Below are 18447 nucleotides of genomic sequence, written 5' to 3'. Positions count from 1 at the left end.
ATGCAAACGTACACGCAAGCGCAGGTGCCTGACGTGCAGAGCCCGCAGGCTGCTGCAGCCAACCAGAACCTCTGCTGGGATTACGGTTCAGAGCGAGGGCCGTCCAAGTGGGGTGGTCTCGCTGATGCATACCGTCTGTGCTCTTGTGGACGTTTCCAGTCGCCAATAGCGCTCTCGGAGCGAGAAGCGTTGCGTTTCGAATACTCAACTGCGGCCGCTCCCTTCGACATAACCAGTCAAGTTGCGCAGTGGAAACGCTTCGAGCCGTCTCCACTAGATATCCACCCGCCGACGGCGACGTTCGAGCAGTATATTCCGCTTTCACCGCCCGTTGGCGGTGAATTACCACAGGACACTGGCTTTGAAGCGCCGCTTCCAGCAGCGACCTTGACGTTGCGAGAGCTCCCTCCAGAGCTCCCCAAGGTGACTGATGGCGATGGCACATCGGTCGCGGCAACTGAGGCGCCGACTCCAGTCAAACTCAGCGACGCACAAGTGCAACAGTACCGCCTGGTGAACATTCACTTCCACGCACCTCAGAGCGAGCATGTCATCGAACGTTTCCGTGGTGACCTCGAAATGCACGCCGTGTTTCGGAACGTGGCGGATGAGAACGATGTTGCCGTGATTGGTCGCATCTGGCGTGCGGTTCCCGAGGCGAACCCAGCGAGCGACGGAAGCGGTGCGGACGCAGCGGCAGTAGGCGCGCCTGATACACCGGTTCCACGCTGGCTTGATGAGCTGCTCTCACTGCTGGATGAAGCACCAGCTGGTCAGCCTCCGGCACAGAAGGATGCAGGCGCAACGAATGGCGAGACCTCGCTGACCTACACCTCAGCAGCCGCCGGCGCTACGCGTGCCAGTATCCCCGTTGAGTCTCTGGTCGCCGATGCATCGAACTCGTCGCTACCACCATCGAGCACAGCGACCAGCCAAACGGCACCATCTCGGCCCGGTAGACTGAGAACCACACGCTTCGTGGAATTCAATTTTGCGGATACGCTCTTGCGAGAAAGCACTGCACGTTCATTGGCATCACGATCGCCAGCCGGAGAAATCGAGTCAGGCGTGGCGCTGGCCGCCGAGGAGCTGGACCCTGAGGCACGGCCCAGCTTCTTCTATTACCGAGGCAGCCTGACGACCCCGCCTTGCTCCGAGAACATCAAGTGGATTGTGTTGACCCATCGTGACTCGTTGCCACAGCGAATTGTGGACCGCATCCTGGCAGCGCAGCGGGGCCAACCAAACGTGCGCCCGTTGCAACCGCGGAACGAGCGCGCCGTTCTCTACTATACACCGCAGCGGGTATCAACGCAATCTCTGGGCAGTTGAACGTAAAGGACAGGGTTTTCAGCCTGGCGCGAATGCTGCTGAATGATGATGCTAGAAAACCTGGAAAGCATTTACAGCAGATTCCGCATGGAAGCTCCCTCTTCATTCCATGTTTTCTTGCCGTGATACAGTCCCCACGGGCGTGCTAGTGATGATGACATTGTCCAGAGATTGGAACGTCACTGGAGCCGCCATAAAAATCTACGAGTGGGTCTTCCTGCGCCCGCTGACACCAGTACCGTACCATTTCCCGGTCAAAGAACGTGAGATCGATATGAGTACGGGAACCGTGATGCGAGCATTTTGACCGAGCATTGCCTCGAATACTCAAGCGAGTCGCAATCCTGCTCACAAACATATGCTAGTTCACCCGGCTGTCATCATAACAACGCCAGCACCTAGGCTGGCTGTCATGCTGGGGCTGGGCATCATACTCGGACTCGGCAGGACGCCGGCGAAGAGACCACCACCCAGCGTCGGCGCCGTGTCCCGCGGGGCAGTGCTCTCATTCGATGAAACGTATGCAGACATTGCAGAGCTATCCGTTGAAGCGCTATAGCCAGAACCGCTGCTCGAGCTCGTTCCGAACCTTTTCTACCAGTCGACGGCACAAAAGCGTTCGGTCCACTGCCCAGCATTGTTTGACGGAGAACAGGCAACGCAACTGCGCTGCACACGAGAGCGATGAACATAAAACAGAACGCGGTTATTGACTTTTCCTGTAATGCACAAACTGGACACCTTTACGCATCGCGGTCCACAAGCATATGACCATATCTGGTTGACATGAGAAACGACGCGCATGCCGCCATTGAAAGGAAACGCGATGCTGATCAGCAGCGTGTTTTTCTACGGGAAAAAGGTGTATTTGCGTTGAAGTCATAGCAAAATATAGTCTTGCGATTCATTCGTGTTTCAGCCCTTACAGTATTATGGTCAAGTGATTTTTCGTGGTTCATAGCAAACGCTTTCAAAGTGCATTCTTATCATAAAAATGGAAAGTAATGGAAATGGAGGATCCTGGAGGCCTGGTGTTGCCGGCTGCCGGGGAAAAATGAAAAACAGAGCCGAGCAAAGCGGAACGAGACAAGAAGGAGAAGTTACGGCGGGAGGCCCGACGTCGATGGATGCGAGAAAGACGATAATATCACGAGATGCTGGTGAAAGCCTGTCTTCATAAACACATCAGGGATCCGTACACGGAAAAGCTCCAAGAGGCCATCAGACCCCGTTTCGAGTCGCACTCTATGCGTGTTTGTAACGCTGCTGTAGCACTGATGCATATCGCGAGAGATATGTATCGCGACGTGATGGACACCAAAACAGTCGAGGTTCCGGAAGAATTTTTCGACAAGACCTGTATTCGTCATCTGGTGATTGGCACGCGGGAAACGTCGAGGAGAAATGCGCGAATGTATGCCCTCCACGAAAACTTCGCGAAATACCGCTCCAACGGTACTCGATACAAGGGTGACGCGGATATTTACGAATACGGGGCAATGAAGCACCACGAGAACCTGAAGAACCGCATGACCGTGAACCTCGAACGTTTCATGATACGCGCCGTGTCTGCGCTGGACGCGGGCCCGTCTTGCAGAGCGACAAAGGCCAGCATCAATGGCATCGCGAACGATAGTCAGAATGAAGATGAGATCGAATTCGTCGGAGCGAAGGCGTCGAACGAGAGCACGAACGAAGCTTCTGTCATCCGTGCGGTTATAGGAGAGCACCGTGCGGTGCTGGGGATGCCGAATCCAGCAGAAAAGATATCAGAGTTGAAAAACATCAAGGAAAGATGCGATCGCCTCGTCGTGCGATATTTCGTGTTTCTGGACCGACAACTCGATCCCGAGGCGGATATGGAGCACGGTGAGGAAGCAAACGAAGAGTCGTTGAAGCGGTGGGCGACCCTAATGGGGAAGCGCTTCAACGTCGTTCCATTATGCATCATCAAGTTCGATTTTGGAACGATCGACGCCGGAGTCCTCTACGGCATCATGAAGGAGATCTGTCCGGGGGTTCGATGTAAGGAAGACAGGGTTCACCGGTGAAAACCACGAGAAGCCCTGGAAGAATATCTTCGATTTCGAGCGTCTCGAAACGAGCAAGAAAACGGTATTCACGGGCATCATCGAAACCGATGGAGTATCCTAGTGTGTTCACGATCGGCAGTTGAAGGCAGCTCGTCCTGTTTCGTCCTCGATATCGCCGTCGGCGGAGCACGAAGATAACAAGAAGGCGTGTCCTACGACGAACAAGGTGCAGGAGAACGACTTTGTCGTCGGCGCGGACCCCGGAAACACGAATATCATTACCATCGCTGTACCCAAGCGTGCGGAAGATGATACTGAGGGTAGAGTACGTCAGAGAGATATGCGACTTTTGAGGCTCTCGAGCGCGAGATACTATCGAGAATCGGGAATCATGAATGCAGGGAAGAAAATTGAGACATGGAATGCAGGAATGAAGGATCACAGGGAAGCTATGAGCGAGGTGACGATCCGACATGCGGATTTTCAAGATTTTCCAGAGGTCATGGACACTCAAGCTGCGCATGACGAGGCGCTGTGGAAAGCGTACACCAAACTTCCGTGAGCTCGTCTGTGTTTGAGCTTGTATTGTGGGAAGGGAGCATGCGTTGACCAGCTTTTTCAATGAGTTGAGCATCCTCAAGGAGGACAAGAGTCAGAGGCTCGTGGTAACGTATGGAGCAGGACGGCGGGTGACCCAAAGAGAGAGCATACCAGCACCGTTGACAAGAACGTGCAAGGAGTGCGCAGACGGTTTCGTGACCATACCGATAGATGAGTTCCGGACATCGTAATCACACACCACGAACTGGGCTGTGCACTCCAGAGGATCGAGATGGAAAAGTTCCAGAGGAGCCCTGAGGATATAAAAAAGTATAGAGCGCTGACAGATGAACAAATGGAAAGGAGAGCGAAAGTTCGGGGACTACTTCCATTCGTAAGTACAATCAATGGCAAGAAACGTATGGAGTTTTTGAACCGAGACTGTAACGCCGCTATCAATATCAGGAGATGTGCGGTGTTGGAGACGAGACCTCCAGAGTCCACAAGAAGGGACTTTATTGGACAACCTCTGAAAGTTGAACTATATGAGAAAAAGTTGTATCCTGTATGAGGTGGCCGGTCGAAAAAAACTGGGAGACGTCTGCACGTCAGTTGGAGACTCCTTGTCTAGGGCGCGTTCACTGCCACTACGGTACACCGCTGGCGACAGCGTTTTTGTTTTGAAAGACGTTTGTTTGCAGGAGTGTGGTCGCAGCATGGAAAGCGAGCTCGACGGTATAGCAGACGTCCCTGACGCGCTGCAGGGCCTGTACCCGTTTTTTGCGCGGGGCCGCGAGGTTGCCCACATTGAACCTGTAGTCTCGTACTTCACTCGTTTGTATGCTGTAGAGCAGGGCCTTGGCATTCGCCGGCAGTTGACCCATACAAATGAACAAAAGCGGATTGCTGCTTTTCTCTCAAAGGAAATGAACGATCTGGAGGCATTGAAGGCACGAATCCTCTCCTCTAGGGAGTGGTCGTCGATTTTTCGGCATACTCCGCTGGAGTACTTGCACCGCTTTGCGTCGCGAATATTTGAAAGAGCTGAGAAGGAGTCCATCTCACGAAAACCCGCCCCAGAGACAGCTGCGAAGTTTTATGCCGCGTCTATCTTCCTGCAAGCGCTGGAACAGTTCCGGGGGCGCGAGGACTCGGAAACAAGCACTGGGGGTACTGGCGCAGCAGTATCAGCTGAGTTCTGGGACCAGCTTTCCCAGCAGATTCGATATGCTCAATACAAGTGCGTGATGACTCGAAGAGCGCTTCGGGAGTCAACGCAAGACAATGTCGAGTGTGTGGAAGTCACCCAAAGCGTACGTACTGCACCGGTGCCAGACAAGGGCTCGTCTTCGAGCCTTGGCAAACAGAACAGTACCGGTGTTGTAAGTCCGGAGGGATCTGATGCCTCGCCCCAGTCTGTGGACGACGATGAAAGCCCGCCTCCAACGTCGACGCACCAGCAGTGCATCACTAGCCGCAGCCAGGAAGCGTTCGACGGAGCGGCTGGCAGCGAGAGGCAGGCGCCGGCTTCGCTGCAGCCGTTATCAGCGCAGTCTCCGAATGAGACCTCACAGGAAAGGAAACGCAGAGAATCCATAGATGATATGCTCGGTTCGCCTGGGAACGGGGTCACAGCGGGCACGCGGCACGCCTTTAGGCGACATGTGCGGTCAGCGCTGAGCGCAGCAGAGTTCGACGACGACGAGACCGCAGTGAAGGAGCTGCAGCAGGCTCTTGCTTTGCTAACTGGTCAACGTTCGACCCAGCGGGCGCAAGCCGACGACCCACCGAGTTCGTCAGGGGTCTGCTCTGGTGAGCGTCGAATCTCTTTTGGTCTTTCATGTCAATGACGTGCCGCGCCCAGGTGCGTGTAAACAAATGCTTGTTCACGGTGTACAGCAGACTCGTTCCAAGTGCGTTCATTTGAAGACGTAAAAAATTCAAGGGAATGGTATGGACGTGGAAGTCGAGGATCCCAGGGGCCTGCCATCCAGAGGTTCGACAAGAAACGGAAAAATCCGCTCCTCACCGACTGTCGAGCGAAGGAGAGCACGTGGTGAAGAAGAAGATGGGCGATAGGCGAGGAACCGTGTGTGCCCGACGGGACCATGACGAGACCGCAGTGACACTCAGGGTTCGAGTTCGAGGACTCCATGCATTGGTGTATGCAACCAGTGGCAATAAACGCATGGAGCTCGTACACCGAGGCTTTAAGGCTGCGATCAATATCAGGCGATGTGCCGATCTTGAAGACGAGCCCTGCGGAGCTGAAGCGAGCGAAGTTTTGCGGGCCAGCCTCTGAGGCTCGAAGTTTGCAAGGAAAAACTGAAACCGATAAGAGGTGTCCAGTCAAAACCGGATAGGAGGCGTCTGCACAACGGTATTCGTTTCCCCTATCGTCGCGAGACATTTTCGCTGCGTTGCGCACGGGTGACTTGTTTTACAAATCAAAACTTTTTTGTACATATATGTTTCCCAGAAGTACCCTTCACAGTTCAGGGATATCCTTTCCGCGACCCAGCGACCTAAAGACGGTACGGTCACCAGAACGGACACGAGGCCGCTTCGTCAGCGAGGACGCAGCGGATGGTGCCCCTAAAACGAAAGCGCAGGATGAACACAAGGTTCACGGCATCATCTCCTTGGCACAATCGATCTGCAATCGCCAGCGTATTTAGAGAATACCAGCGATACCGAAAGCAACGATGCAAGCTCGCATAGCAATACTGCGGTCACTGGCGCTACCTCTCTCTAAAGATCATACGAGAAGACGAACGCACGCAGGCTCGCATGACAGGTCCAAAGCCAGCGGCACTACGAAACATCACCGATGATATGAACGGCACCATTGAAAGCGAGCGCCGTATCCTAAGCGCTATCTCTTCGGTGTGAGCAACCAAGGGCATCGCCCATGTACAAACCTCTGCAGTACGCCGCACAGAAACCTGAACAATGTATGCGCACGCTGTCGCTCCACGTATCCCTGAACATCAATTCAAGCATCCCTGATGTCATGGTCCGGTGTCCAAATGCTCGATGCCGGAAAATGGCATTCGAAAGCACCCAGCGAAGCGTGCCATGTGGTATTGTGGCTCAGAGGCGCTCGCGGGTCGCCAAGTTGCTTTCCCTAGCGTTGCTGGAAACCTCCGGAAGCAATCCAAGCATCCCTTCGAAAGCACGTGTAAAATGACGCGCCTTCACTGCAGTTCGCGAACTCGAACACCAGGACCCGTCACAGTTTCTCTTCCTCTTCGGTGTCCGCATTAAGGGCGCCCTGCCACTGATACGCCAAATCGCATAACGGAACGTAGCGAACACCCGTTATATCTTTTTGAATGTACTTGGATGGATCTGTTTCGTCGCGATCAATCGCCACGAGTTTCTGATCGCCACCCTCGGGTCCAATGGGGATTACCATTCGACCTCCGGGCTTGAGTTGCTCCAGCAGCGCTCGCGGCACAACGTCCGCAGCTGCACCAACATGAATGGCATCAAAGGGAGCATATTCGGGCCAACCTAGCCGTCCATCATCGGCCTTGAAAGCAACCCGTTGCTCATCGATTAGCTCTGGATTGCTCAGCCGAATGTTCTGCAGTGATGCCTCCACAAGCGGACGAACGTGATCGATGCCGAAGACGCGAGGAAGCAGCGCTCTCGTTGTCGCTGGCGTCGGTGCTGCAATATCCTCGGTTGCGTCCGACAACTGCAGTGTAAACTCGCCTAATTTTGCAAAGATGGCCGTCAGGTAGCCGGTCCCACTGCCGACATCCAATACGCGCGCCCCGGGGCGACCGATGTGTGAACGCAGCAGCTCCGCGCACATCGCCTGGATGTGCGGTGCCGAGATCGTCGCGTAGTATCCAATATACTGGGGGCTATCTTCATACGGATCGTTCTGTGCAAATTCGTCGCGTTCCTCATGCTGTCGTCCAGGAAACACGCCCAACGGCGCATTGGCTGCGGGCGGCTGCGGTGCACTCGCATCACGAACTTGCGCAGTAGCAGAGGCAGATGGCTCCATGTGCTGCTGCTGCTGCTGCTGCTGCTGCTGCTGCCCTGAGGTGCTTGGCGTTGATAAAGAGACCGATGCTGGCCGCCCAACTGGCACAAAGTATTTTCGGTCGACTGCCAGAAAAGCCTTTTCGACCACCGGCGACTCAATAAGACCCAAACGTTTCAGGTTGTGAACAAGTTCAGCGTTCGTGTGCCCAGATGCACGCCAAGCCATGTTGCGAGTCCGTTTCACAACGAAGCCAAGTGATCCAGTTGCGTGGTGATCGCTTCCTCGTAGCACTGGGGGCGCACCCGTGTGAAGCACCAGCGCAAGCCCGCCGAGAACAGAGCCGACCAATCGAAGCGTTCTGTTCGCTTCCAAGAGCCTCCTCAAACGCAAGTCCAGGCAGAGCGTGCGCCGCGTGCGCGATACAAGGCTCCAGCTTCGCTGTTGGGCGTGAAACCACCGCTGCTTAAACAGGTGCGGATGCTGCACGGACAAAAAGGCGCTAGTCGAGGCCGAACACCAGAGCCACCTGATTAGCATGCAGCCAGCTCCCCTACACCCGTGGGGCACACAGAAGCCGCATGCGAGCGTTAAAGTGCGCGACAATGATATCTCTCTCGTGTTGCGTCTCTTGCGGCACGAAGCGAGGCGGTATCCGCGCTACGGATGCTTCTCGCAGGGCGCAAGCGACGTGTTTCGAACCCAGCGCAGTGTATAGCGGTCGTGAAGCAAATCATTCGTGGAGCTCGCCATGTGCCGGTTCGAAGCGAGTCGAACCGAAGACTGTTCATTTTATTCCGATTTGGCATAAATATTCCAAAATATATAGGGATGTACCATTCAACGGAGCTGCATGAAGCGGACGCGATGTGCAGGCGAGCAAGTCAGTACGTCCGTAATCATCCATAAAGATGCATAAATGTACCTATCCAGAAGGCGAAGCGTGTGCAACCCGCACGCCATGCCGCCACCCGGCCCGCTGTCTCTGGACGCTGGACGCGCTCTGCACGCCAACACGTGAACGTCATGGATCCCGCCACTCTACCAAGTGCACAACCAACAAAAGAACAACTTCACGCGGCGATGCGTCAGAACGCGCTAACCCTCGGAGCGTACTTTCTGGTGCTGCGAGCGACTCCGCTGGTGATTGACGCCGTGCGGGCCTGGTTCGTGACGCCCTAGCTCGGACACACGGGATCCGCAGTGACCTGGTTAAAGGAGCGCTGCGCAGTGAGCCTGATTGCGGCAAGATAGTGTATGCGCAACCAGTCGGGCAGTTCGAAGTTCCTTGGGTGGCGCTGTTCGCGGACCGATAGAGCTGTTGGTGCAGTCGCAACGGCTTTTAAAGTTTCCTGCGATTCGCCCTTCTTTCAAGTAGAGAGCGCCCCAAAAAAAGCACGATATGCGAGTTAAGCCCATTATTTCTTGTATTGAAAAATATACACGGCCTCAAAAAAGAGATGATGGAAGGTACACGCGTAAACGACGACACGAGCGACATTGGTTAACGCTCCCACTGATCATTCCACTCGGAGCCGTTGGTTTTGCGACCCCATTTGTAGCCACGAGCAACCCCCGGCCGTTCTGGTAACTCAAGCCACCACTCCGACCATCTGCAGCCGTCCGGATCAATGCCGAACTTGTCCCCGAATCGTACGTAGTCGTTTCGCTCATCGCCAGTGAGTGGCCCGCTCGCATTGACCCGGCGTTGGCCCCAGCGCTCGACCCACCAGCCGCCATGATCATTGGTGTGCATCTGGTGTCCGACGAGAAAACCGTGCGCCTGCACACGCCACATTTCCGGTGGCTGCATGACATGATCATGGCCTTGTAAATGGTTCGAGTCTGCCGGCCAGGGCAGACCCATCATCGGTGTGGACGCAGAGCCCTCGTTCGAGCTGCTGCTCTCGTTGGTGCGTTGCAGCGACGTCCGTGAATGATGCGAGCGCGCAGCCTCCAGCAGACGCTGTCGCTCGGCGTCGCGCTCTCGCCGAACTTGCTCGGCATGCAGCTGTTCAGCCAACACATCCATCGCATCCTTGCGTGGTAAACTGCGACGTTGGAGATACTCCGACGATGCGGCCTGTCGAAGACCATTCATGTCGTTGGTACCACCTTCCAGTTGCATTTCGATCGGTGAGATGGCTGGACTGGAGCGCGGAGAGGAGTTTGCGCTCGAGTTCGTGCTCGTTATACCCCATGCGTCGAGACGCTTCCAGTATTCCCGCAAAGTCAGGTCATCAAGCTCTTCAAGCTCTTCATCAAGAGATGCCTCGCGTATCACGTCGAGCGCTCCTGTCGTTGCACTTCGACGTCGGAGGTGCCCGCGGGCGACGTTCGCCGACCACCTGCCCCCGAGTTCGCTCGCCTTTCCGGCTCATGCGTACCTGCGGCCCGCTCTGGAACCTGTCGGCTGGTGCGTCCGTCGGCGCCAACCGGCTTGTTGGTGTTTCGTTCAGCGCTCAGGCCTCGCTCCGTTCTTGAGCGCCGCCCAGGAACTGCCGATCGCCCACTGGCGGTAGCGTCGTCGCCGCCGTTAGCCGCCTCCTCAAGTGCAGCCACCAGCGTCGATGACGCAGCCGGTGGTGGTGCCTGGCTCCCGTTCCGGTAAGCGCCACCATACCCAGATTGAAGTGCTTGGCGCTGCCGTTGCTGTTGATTCTGTACATGTAGAAGCGTCGACTTGCTAATACGAAGGTTTTCCGCTGCCGCTGCGTCTCGCTGTAGAACAGAGAGAAGCGTTAGTTGTGAAGGGACAGAGTGTGCCCTCTGCATAGGAATCGACAATCACGATCACCGATCAAACCTCTTCACGTACGAACCAAGCTGAGAGCAATCAGTTGCTCCCAGCAGACCGTCGACGCCTCGGTGCTGCACGCTCACGCTAGCCGTTGCGCTGTCCGTTGGCGTGCCGACTCTCCAGCGTCGCTACACGTGAGCACCGATAAACCCCTCCTCGACCGAATACGCCTTCACGGACGATTCCTTGCAAAATATTCCAGCGACGACAGCAATCGTCCGAACGGAACGCAACGATCGTCACTCTTCAAATACTGAGCTGTGGTGCCGGTCCTCTGGAGCTGAGAGCGCACTCCACCATCCGTTCTATCCGATCGAGTGAGGGCGTCGTTGGGCCATGCGCAGCGGCGGCGCCCGCGCTTGCGCCCATCTTGAATGCACGCGCTGGGTGCGTGTGCAGCGCTGCCGCCGCCGCCGCCGCCATCCCGAGATGCAGCAGCAGCAGCAGCAGCAGCAGCAGCAGCAGTCTCGCGAGCGCTGTCACGTCGAGGCATATGCGATTACGCTGAATCGACGCGCGCATCGCGACGTGATCGATGCAGGGCGGCGGGTTCAGAGGGCCCGCGGGCGCGCCTCCTGCGAGCGTCGAATCCCGCGTGTCTGCGTGTGTCTCCCGAGAGGCGCCTGTTCAGGGCAGAGGCGCATCGCGCACGGGCGCTGGCGTTGGCCGGCACCCGGATGCATAGGTCCAGCATCGAGTGCTGGGTGCAGTACCTTGCACCGGGTACCGCACGGCTCGTAGGTGTGTGGTGCACACGACGCGCAGCTGCAGCGCTTGAGGCGGCGGGGTCAGTATGCACCATAACAGCGTGCCGTGCAGCCGATATGGAGCAGGATTTGGGGCCGTACGCGCTGCGCCCAGTGCTCAGTGCATACGTCTGTGGGGGTGTTCAGGTGACTTGCGGTATCCGAACAAAGAGCTGCAGCGTGCATACATGGCTGGCAGGCTCCATGGAACGAAGCACTCGCGTGCCGCTTTGGCAACATGGGGCGTTCCTGTGACACGTGTGTCAATGCATGGCGGCCTGCGTGAATGATTCACGTGACAGTGTACCCAGGCGTTTTTCTCGGTGCGTGATGCCGTTGTGGCTGCACACCTGGGTCCCCCAGGACGTACTGACTCAGTGCACAGCCGGTGTAAGGCGCGATGCGCTGACTCTGCGAGCACCCGCAGAACGTATTATCGGGCGGTGCCTTGCACACATCGTTACATTCAGAGCAGTGCATTATGGAAGGTCTGTACTCGCCTACCTTTTTTGTTTGTTTTTCTCGCAGCAATTGAAAAAATGAATGTATCCAGCTGAATGGAAACGGGTCGCTGGAGGACTTGGTGTCGTCGTAGGTAATTTGCGGAATATCTGTCTAATTCTACAAGGGAGTTATTCTACGTTCAGCTATCGGATGCATCACGCTTCTCGTAATACTTGCTCTCGGCGTCGTGCACCCAAATCAGAACTCTTGAGAATATATATGCGCGATTCTCTACTCGTCATTCCATTCCACTTCGTACGTTCTCCGTGAAATACCATCCAAAAAGCCACCGGATGTGAGGCTGCCATCCCCTTGATACGAGTGGTGATGAAGAGGCCCGCCTGAACAAAAAACAAGGGTCGTTTCAACGGAAAATCGTTCCGCGCTGAACAGTACACGATGGATATCGCACTGGACCATGAACGCGTATTTCAGGAGCGACGGATGGCCGTCTCACTCGATGAGACTTTATTCGGGAAAAGTGATAGACCTTTATATGGTTGATAAAATAAGGGGGCAACCCGCTGCTCGTGAAGACGAGTCAAGCGAGCAGCATGCATGGCGCCGCGCTGCGCCAACGCCGAGACCGGTTTCGCACTTGTCGTCGTCATATCGCTGGCGCAGCGGCGATCGCGCGAGCGACATCGCTGGAACGCGAATCGATGAGGCTCAGGATACAGTGCCCACACGCTATAATATCTTGGCCAAAACATGCAAGCATTTCCCGTTGATACATATCTTTACAGGAGTCTCTTCAGCGTATTCACGAATCAAAGCGTCTTTCCGTCGTGCAAAATCACCAACACGCTGTGAAGCGGATGCCTCTGGGCAGCACGAGCCCCAGTCCCTAGCACGTCACCTAAAGCTTCTCTCTATGCGTCTGGTGCACATTGTAGCGATATGATCAGCGGCACGCTTTCCGACACAGGGCGTGCGACACCACGGCGATCATACCAACAACAACAACAACAATGAAAGCACTGCAGCAGCACCACCACCACCAACAACAACAACAACAACAACAACGAAAGCACTGCAGCAGCAGCAGCAGCAGCAGCAGCAGCACGCATCGTAACTCGACACGCATGTGACGGCGCTCGCATGCTATCGTGACGGCAGTTGCTGCACGCACCTGCGGCGTAGGGCGCCAGCCCCAGGCGCCTGCGTGCACGATTGCACTCGGATGTCGCAATGGACGGCGTGCGCGGGATACCCTGATACAGTGCATCTCTGTGGAGAATGTTCCAGCGGTTACCGCGCAACCGCGGGACTCTGCAGGATCCGGATATCTGGGATCCCTGACCCCTCTACGCAACGGGCATTGCACACGAAGCACTGTCTATGAAGATAGGCGCTGGAGCGCAAGCGCTGCAGCCTCCTGCTTCGCTGCAGCTAGAAGACCTGCTTCCTCCAGTTCTCGCTCAATGGCCGCCTTATAGTCGTCGTAGTCTCCGTTCCAGACCTCTACGGTGCCCGATTCTTGAGGAGACTTCCCCGGTCGGACGACCCAGATCTCATTTGCAACCAAACTCAGAAAACGGGTGTCGTGCGTTACCAACACGACACCGCCTGGGAATGCGTTCAGAGCAATCGCTAGGCTGTCGATTGTCTGCATGTCCAAGTGATTGGTGACCTCATCGAACAGCATGAGAGACGGGCGCATCGCCGCCATGACCGCGAATTGCACGCGTGATTTCTGGCCCCCAGAAAGCAACTTCATGGGCATGGTGGCAAGCGAGCCACTCAGACCGAAACGGCCGAGAAGCGCTCGGCACTCGGCCACCTCAAGGGTTGGCCACAAGCTCCGAATGTGGTCCACCGCGCTGCGCTCGAGGTCCTCCATGGAGTCCACGTGGTGCTGCGCAAACGTCGCGATACGCAGTTTCGGGTGCCGCGAGATCCAGCCTTCGGTCGGCACAATTTCCCCAGCGAGAAGCTTCAGAAACGTCGACTTTCCCGCCCCATTAGGTCCGATAATCGCTACCCGAGAGTCGCAATCTAGCCCAAAATTGAGGTCGCGATAGAGCATCGGACCATCAGGACTGTATCGAAAACCAACGTTGTTGACGGAGATGCAAGGCGGCGGCGGCAGATACTCTGCCGCAGGGAACTCAATCCGCAGCGAGGGGTCGTCCTCATCGACCTCGATCATTTCGGATTCCAATCGCTGTAGCATTTTCATGCGGCTCTGCGCCTGGCGGGCCATCTTCTTATGGCCATGCCCGAATCGTGCGATGAAGTTCTTGAGCTCCGCTGCACGGCGCTGTTGGGAACTCGCCACCGCTAACGCGTGTCGTTGCTGCTCTGCACGAGTCTTCAAATAAGAATCGTAGTTGCCACCATAGTATACAAGGCGTTTTCGATGGAGCAGAATCGTATCCTGGGCGACTTCATTCAGCAACCACCGATCGTGCGACACCATGAGCACTGTCCGGGGCCACGCCCGGAGAAAGTAGGCGAGCCAAAGCAAAGATACCGAGTCGAGATGGTTATTGGCCTCGTCGAGGAGCAGCAGATCCGGTTGTTGGAAGAGCGCCATCGCTAGTCGAATGCGCATGCGCCAGCCGCCGGAAAACTCCCGCGTGGGTCGCTGCTGCGCCTCAGCGGTGAAGCCGAGACCCCGCAGGATCATGGATGCCCGAGTCTCCGCTGCGTCAGAATCCAGCTCATCTAGACGCTCGTAAACTTCCATAAGGGCCTCGCCTGCCCAGTCCGATTGGTCTTGTAGCAGCCGCTTCTCCCAGTAAAGCAGGTACTCGCGCTCGCGATCGCTTTGCAAAACTGCGTCTAGCACCTTTGTGTCGTCGCCTTGAACCTCTTGCTCGACGTGAGCGATGCGGATATGTGAGGGCACAGGGAGTCGGCGATGTGCCAGCGCACACAGCAGCTGTGTTTTACCCTCGCCGTTGCGCCCCACCAGACCGTACTTGCGTCCGTAGGTGAGTTTCAGGGTGGCTGAGGCGAGCAACTCTCGTCGCCCAACCATGAGATTGATTCCTTCTATGGAGATGTCCAAGGAAGCTGATCGTCTGGTAGCAGCGTCAGGACCTGTTCTCTCGACGAAGTACCCGTCCTCACCGGGTTCCGAGGGCGGTGGCGGTAACAGAGATCGCCGGTCCCCAGGTGGTCCAGTGCCGACGGTCAAGGCGTTGATCCCGTTGACCAGGTGTTCGCTCGCTGGTCCTCCATTGACTGCGTTTACCTGGTTCTGTTCTTTCTGGGCCTGCTTAACCCGAAACTTGCGCGAGTTGTTCTTCGAAGGCATACGCAGACCAATAGGAACGCCCGTTTTGGTTGGATGGAACTTGCGTCGAGCCAGCGGTGCGAGGACGTGCGTGCCCCGGCAACGTCGACGGCGCCCAGCGGATGCTGTCGGGCGGACTGGCATGAATCCCCAAAGGCAAGTTTGAATGGTGCTGGGGGTGGTTATGATGAGAAAGATTTTGAAGGTTGATGGCGATACTCGGATGTATGATGCGGTATGGTCGATGCTGCAGTTGGTGCAGATGTCCATTGCGTACTTTCGGATCCTCGGTTAGAGCCGACGATCTTTCTCGATGCAAATCGGCTGCGGCTTGCGGCACATGTTAGTTCCTCAAACAGGCTGAGACTTCAAGGTACCAGACGTATACACATCTTGCTGTTGGAAGGCGGCGATCCGTGTGCAAATCCATGTGCGGGATATACCAAGTTGCCTTGTAGGAAAGCGCTGGCACCAAGACGGATTAGAAGAGACCTATTTGCTGGTTGACGGTGGAAGGCGCTCCACCTGGAGTGCCAACCGTGAACACCATGGTCGTAGGTTGTACCCCAATTGCCGGTAGCGTAGAAGCACAGCGCGCCCGCTACAGTCGACGTTTCTCACCGAGTTGTTGGGAAGCTAGCAGCATCGAATTTTCGGACACAGTGAGCAAGCAAGGTGTCTCAGCCGGGGGGCCAGGCTCGTCCCGGGCGTTCGATGACTGGATCAGACGCGTGACCTAAAAATAGGATGCCGGTCTTGGCTTCAACCGCTTATATATAGCTGACGACGCAGGAACGCTCGCACAAGAGCCGTACCTACGGAAAACGATCTGGTTCTAGTATTTCACCTCGACTGGGTTCCAAGCCCAGGTGCATGTAAACAAATGCGTGTTCGCGGTGTATAGCAGACACGTTCCAAGTACATTCATTAGAAGAAATATAAAATCCAAGGGAATGGTATGGACATGGATGCCGGGGATCCTGGAGAGCTGTCACTGCCGGGTGCTGGAAAAAAAACGAAAAATCCTCTTCTCGCCGACTATCGAGCGAAGAACAGCAAGTGACCAAGAAGGAGAGGAGGAAGAACAGGGGAGATAAACGAGAAAAGGTGTTTGCACGGCGGGACAATGACGAGCATGTATTGACACAGAGGGGACGAGTTCTAGCAATCCCTCCGCTGAAGAGTTCCATCAGAGGCAACAAACGCATGGAGTTCGTGAACCGAGGCTTTAACGCGGTCATCAGTATATGACGATATGGGGTGCTGAAGACGACACCCGCGGAGCTTAAGCGAGTCAGTTTTTGTGGGGCTGCCCCTCAGGCTCAAAGTTTATGAGGATAAGCTGAAACCGATAACAGCGGGCCGGGCAAAGAACGCTGGTAGGCTTCTGCGGGTGGATATTAAATTCCTCCATCGACGCGAAACTTTCTTGCTCTGTACCGTTGCTGTCGATTGTCCCCAACGAGTGAACAGAGGCGCGAAAAAGCGTCTCTGACGACAGGTGTCACTCGTTACTTTGCTCGCCAAGTGGCGCTTTGTTTCGACGTTTCTGGTAGTGGCGATAACGTTGCTGCGAGCGAGAAAACCCAACCGCGCACCCTGGTACGGCGGAGCGCTCCCAGTGCGTGGCTAGGGGTAACAGGCGTCACCCTGGCTTGAGCGGTCACCAGAAGCGGTTTTTACCGCACCGAGAGACGACACGTGACCCTTCGTAAAGAAACTGAGAAGCTGTTCTCAACTGTAGCGGTCTCCTGCACAAAGAGAGCCGCGCAGAAGCTGCACAAGTTTGGCGTGGAACACGGAGGACACCCTTTGGCGAATCTGCGATGAGCGCTGGTCCTGCCGATCGAGGTGCTTTACCCGGCAACGCTTTTCGGCCGTATGGTGGTGGCACCACTTGGACTACCATCAGACCTGGAACAAATATTCAAAGTGGAGAACACACCGCCCCCGGAATACCTCAGCCTGCGGGGCCGGTGTTCGGCCGGAGCGTTTCGACGATGGCAACGAGTGCGGCCCCCGTTGACTTGACCTCGAGTAGCCCTGCTTCTTCATCAATGCGAGCATCAGATGCAGACTTTGTCGAAAACACAAACTTGCTGGGTATTGTGCGTTCCTACAGTTTGCGGTATTCGTATCGTTGGAGGCGTCGTCTCCAGCACTGGTTAGACATTTCCGTGCCGCACCGCACGGCTCGCTGGCTGGCACTCTGGACGCTTGGAGCGCTCTTTGCTTTGCGTGTCTACTGGACCCAAGGATTTTACGTTGTTGCCTACGCTCTTGCCATATACAATCTTAACCTGATGCTCGGCTTTTTGCAACCACGCGACGTGAACGAAATTCAGGAGGATGAGCGCATCGCCCTCCCGATTCGACGTCGGACGAGTGGTTCAACTGGCGCCTTTGCAGAGCTTGATCCCTTGAACGGGACGAATCTTGAGTATCGTCCTTTTGTGCGACGTCTTCCCGAGTTCCAGTTTTGGTGGCAAAGTCTGAAAAGTGTCGCGATGTCGTTCGTTGCTACGCTGGTCCCAATTTTTGATGTGCCAGTATACTGGCCTGTGCTTGTTCTGTATTTCCTCGTGTTATTCTCGGTTACCATGAAGCGCCAGATTGAACACATGCGTTTATATGGTTATGTCCCGTTCAGCTGGGGCAAACAACGATACGGCGGGCGTGGTAGCCGTCTTTTGCGCATCTGGGAGGGCATGCAGCTTTTCTGGCGCTACCTAACGGGTTACGATGCAACGCATACTCGTCGCCGCAGCACCGGGGGACGTGCTGTAACCAGCGAACGATCTTCTGCGAATCCGATTTCATCACCTTCCCTTCATAAGTAAAAGCCTTGAAGGCGTGCTTTTGAGAGATAATCATCGGCTGAGGGCCGGTAGCGGCTCCGCAGAGGTGTCTCTCGGCGATACGGATGCAGGGTAGATGGCTTCTCTGAAGCTCTCCTGACTGATCTGGAAATGTCGTGGACTCTGTGGACACGAAGCAGAGCGAGTCGCAGCCAGATGAGTCGGCGTTAGCGTCCCAGAATGAATTTCGCTGCAATGGTGCTCAGATTCATGAAACACGGGCGAATAGGTTGCTGCGGCAATTAGAGACGAAACCTTGCCAGGATGGCGCTCGCGGATGGCATGCAAAGTCTCGAAAGCAGGGACGAGTATGAGAAGAGTGACCATCGCGAAAGTGGCGATCGCCTTTATGAAACACGGGCGAGGATGTTGCCCCCAAAAAGTAGAGAA

General features: G+C 55.8%; 7 protein-coding genes across 7 annotated transcripts, besides 2 other annotated features; 4 read left to right on the top strand and 3 right to left on the bottom strand.

The window, feature by feature from the left end:
• Positions 1-1332, top strand: CYME_CMI270C (similar to carbonic anhydrase precursor; the record flags this gene model as incomplete). Its single annotated transcript, XM_005536362.1, has 1 exon — positions 1-1332. One exon carries the CDS (start codon positions 1-3, stop codon positions 1330-1332), a length of 1332 nt encoding a protein of 443 aa, XP_005536419.1.
• A 1056-nt stretch (positions 1333-2388) lies between these two features.
• Positions 2389-4614: a sequence feature (repetitive element).
• CYME_CMI268C (hypothetical protein, conserved) lies at positions 4451-5755 on the top strand (the record flags this gene model as incomplete). Its single annotated transcript, XM_005536361.1, has 1 exon — positions 4451-5755. One exon carries the CDS (start codon positions 4451-4453, stop codon positions 5753-5755), a length of 1305 nt encoding a protein of 434 aa, XP_005536418.1.
• A 1382-nt stretch (positions 5756-7137) lies between these two features.
• Positions 7138-8445, bottom strand: CYME_CMI267C (probable L-isoaspartate O-methyltransferase; the record flags this gene model as incomplete). The annotated part of the gene is made up of 1 exon (XM_005536360.1): positions 7138-8445. The coding sequence occupies one exon, from the start codon at positions 8443-8445 to the stop codon at positions 7138-7140; it is 1308 nt and encodes a 435-aa protein (XP_005536417.1).
• Positions 8446-8892: 447 nt separating this feature from the next.
• Positions 8893-11154: a sequence feature (possible transcribed region).
• CYME_CMI266C (hypothetical protein) lies at positions 9410-10033 on the bottom strand (the record flags this gene model as incomplete). Its single annotated transcript, XM_005536359.1, has 1 exon — positions 9410-10033. One exon carries the CDS (start codon positions 10031-10033, stop codon positions 9410-9412), a length of 624 nt encoding a protein of 207 aa, XP_005536416.1.
• A 228-nt stretch (positions 11155-11382) lies between the features above and the next one.
• On the top strand, positions 11383-11706 carry CYME_CMI265C (hypothetical protein; the record flags this gene model as incomplete). The annotated part of the gene is made up of 1 exon (XM_005536358.1): positions 11383-11706. The coding sequence occupies one exon, from the start codon at positions 11383-11385 to the stop codon at positions 11704-11706; it is 324 nt and encodes a 107-aa protein (XP_005536415.1).
• Positions 11707-13294: 1588 nt separating this feature from the next.
• Positions 13295-15220, bottom strand: CYME_CMI264C (ATP-binding cassette, sub-family F, member 2; the record flags this gene model as incomplete). The annotated part of the gene is made up of 1 exon (XM_005536357.1): positions 13295-15220. The coding sequence occupies one exon, from the start codon at positions 15218-15220 to the stop codon at positions 13295-13297; it is 1926 nt and encodes a 641-aa protein (XP_005536414.1).
• Positions 15221-17025: 1805 nt separating this feature from the next.
• CYME_CMI263C (probable endoplasmic reticulum retention protein Rer1) lies at positions 17026-18039 on the top strand (the record flags this gene model as incomplete). The annotated part of the gene is made up of 1 exon (XM_005536356.1): positions 17026-18039. One exon carries the CDS (start codon positions 17026-17028, stop codon positions 18037-18039), a length of 1014 nt encoding a protein of 337 aa, XP_005536413.1.
• Between the last annotated feature and the right edge of the window lie 408 nt (positions 18040-18447).

This window comes from Cyanidioschyzon merolae, chromosome 9 (genome assembly GCF_000091205.1).
Source record: "Cyanidioschyzon merolae strain 10D DNA, chromosome 9, complete genome".
NCBI lineage: Eukaryota > Rhodophyta > Bangiophyceae > Cyanidiales > Cyanidiaceae > Cyanidioschyzon > Cyanidioschyzon merolae.
This window is presented reverse-complemented; position numbering and strand designations above follow the sequence as displayed.